Consider the following 1,499-nt stretch of genomic DNA (forward strand, 5'->3'; position numbering starts at 1 on the left):
TTCTTTGATTAAATCTGCATTTTCTTTCATGAGTTTTGAATTATCTTCTCGGTGAGTTTTTGCATCTTTGGAGATTCTTTTTTTGAGTTGTTTAATTGCTGCTTCGAGGTGCTGCTGCTGCTTGGTTTGTTCTGCTGCAGCGTCTGCGTTGGGGGGCTTTGCTGCTGCTGCTGCTGCTGCTGCTGCTGCGCCGCTGCTGCGGTACAGCAGCAGCAAATCCTTCTTCAGTTCTTTCGGATTGTCCATTTGCTGCAGACATTTGCAAACTCCCCAACTTAAGTTGTTGATGACTTTTTGTTTTTGTTTGGTTTGCTGCTGCTGCTGCTGCTGCTGCTGCCGCGCAGCGAGCAGCAGCCGCTGCAGCTTCTGCTGCTGCTGCTGCTGCTGCTGCTGCTGCTGCTGGCAGCACACCAACTCCCGGTCCATGCACTTTATCTGCTGCTGCATCTCCTGCAGCTGCTGCTGCTGCGGCCCCGCAGTTTGCTGCAGCTGCTGCAGCTTATACCCTAATATGTAGTTTTGCTTCTCGAAACTTTGCTGCTGCTGCCGCAGCAAATAAATCTTCTTTTCTTTTTCCCCCAAAGCTTCTTCCTTTTGCTGCAGCTGCTGCTGCAGCTGCGCGCGGTCCTGCAGCAGCTTCTCCAGGTCCTTCAAACAATATTAAATAAATAAATAAATAAATAAATAAATAAATTGAATAAATAAATAATTAAATAAATATATAAATAAATAATAAATAAATGATAATTATTGAATTAAATTGGGGAGAGGGTTTTGGGAAAAGGGCGGAAACGAGCTGGAATCAAACACAAACCCTAAACCCTAAACCCTAAACCCTAAACCCTAAACCCTCGACGCTGGAGCCCAAGGCCCAACGCTAAGCCCTCACACCGCAACACCCTAAACCCTAAACCCCAAACCCCAAACACCAAACACCAAAACCCCAAACCCCAAACCCCAAACCCCGAACCCCCAACTCCAAACCCTAAACCCTAAACCCTAAACCCTAAACCCTAAACCCTAGAGACCTCTTTGAGTCTGGAGAACTTTTCTTCTTTTGCTCTTGTGGCTTCTTTTAGCTGCTGAAATTCTTCTGCTGCATCTTCATACTGCTGTCTGTACACCCCAGCTTGGCCCCGCACTTTTATTTTTTCTTTTTGAACTTCCAGAAGTTTTCTTTCGTACATTTCCTTCAAACCCTCGATTTCCCTGCACTCAAAGGGTTTAGGGTTTAGGGTTTAGGGTTTAGGGTTTAGGGTTTGCAGCTAGGGTTTAGGGTTTAGGGTTTAGGGTTTAGGGTTTGCAGCTAGGGTTTAGGGTTTAGGGTTTAGGGTTTAGGGTTTAGGGTTTGCCTGTCCGCGTCATCTTCTATTTGGTGCAGCAGCTGCTGGTGAGCCTTAACAGCAATTTCTTTTCTCTCTACTTCCGCAGTCTGGACTCTAGGGTTTGCAGCTAGGGTTTAGGGTTTAGGGTTTAGGGTTTAGGGTTTAGGGTTTAGG

General features: G+C 46.2%; 1 protein-coding gene across 1 annotated transcript in view; it reads right to left on the bottom strand.

The window, feature by feature from the left end:
• ENH_00001800 (WD domain, G-beta repeat-containing protein, putative) overlaps window positions 1-1,187 on the bottom strand; it is a gene marked incomplete at both ends in the record, with an annotated part of 1,589 nt that extends 402 nt beyond the window's left edge. The window contains 2 exons of the mRNA XM_013578186.1: window positions 1-648; window positions 1,020-1,187. The exon at window positions 1-648 is cut by the window's left edge and continues 402 nt beyond it. Coding sequence (XP_013433640.1) covers window positions 1-648; window positions 1,020-1,187 — 816 coding nt within the window. The remainder of the gene's footprint in view (window positions 649-1,019) is intronic.
• Window positions 1,188-1,499: the final 312 nt, after the last annotated feature.

This window comes from Eimeria necatrix, genomic scaffold, assembly GCF_000499385.1.
Source record: "Eimeria necatrix Houghton genomic scaffold, Enh_scaff104, whole genome shotgun sequence".
Classification (NCBI taxonomy): Eukaryota; Apicomplexa; class Conoidasida; order Eucoccidiorida; family Eimeriidae; genus Eimeria; species Eimeria necatrix.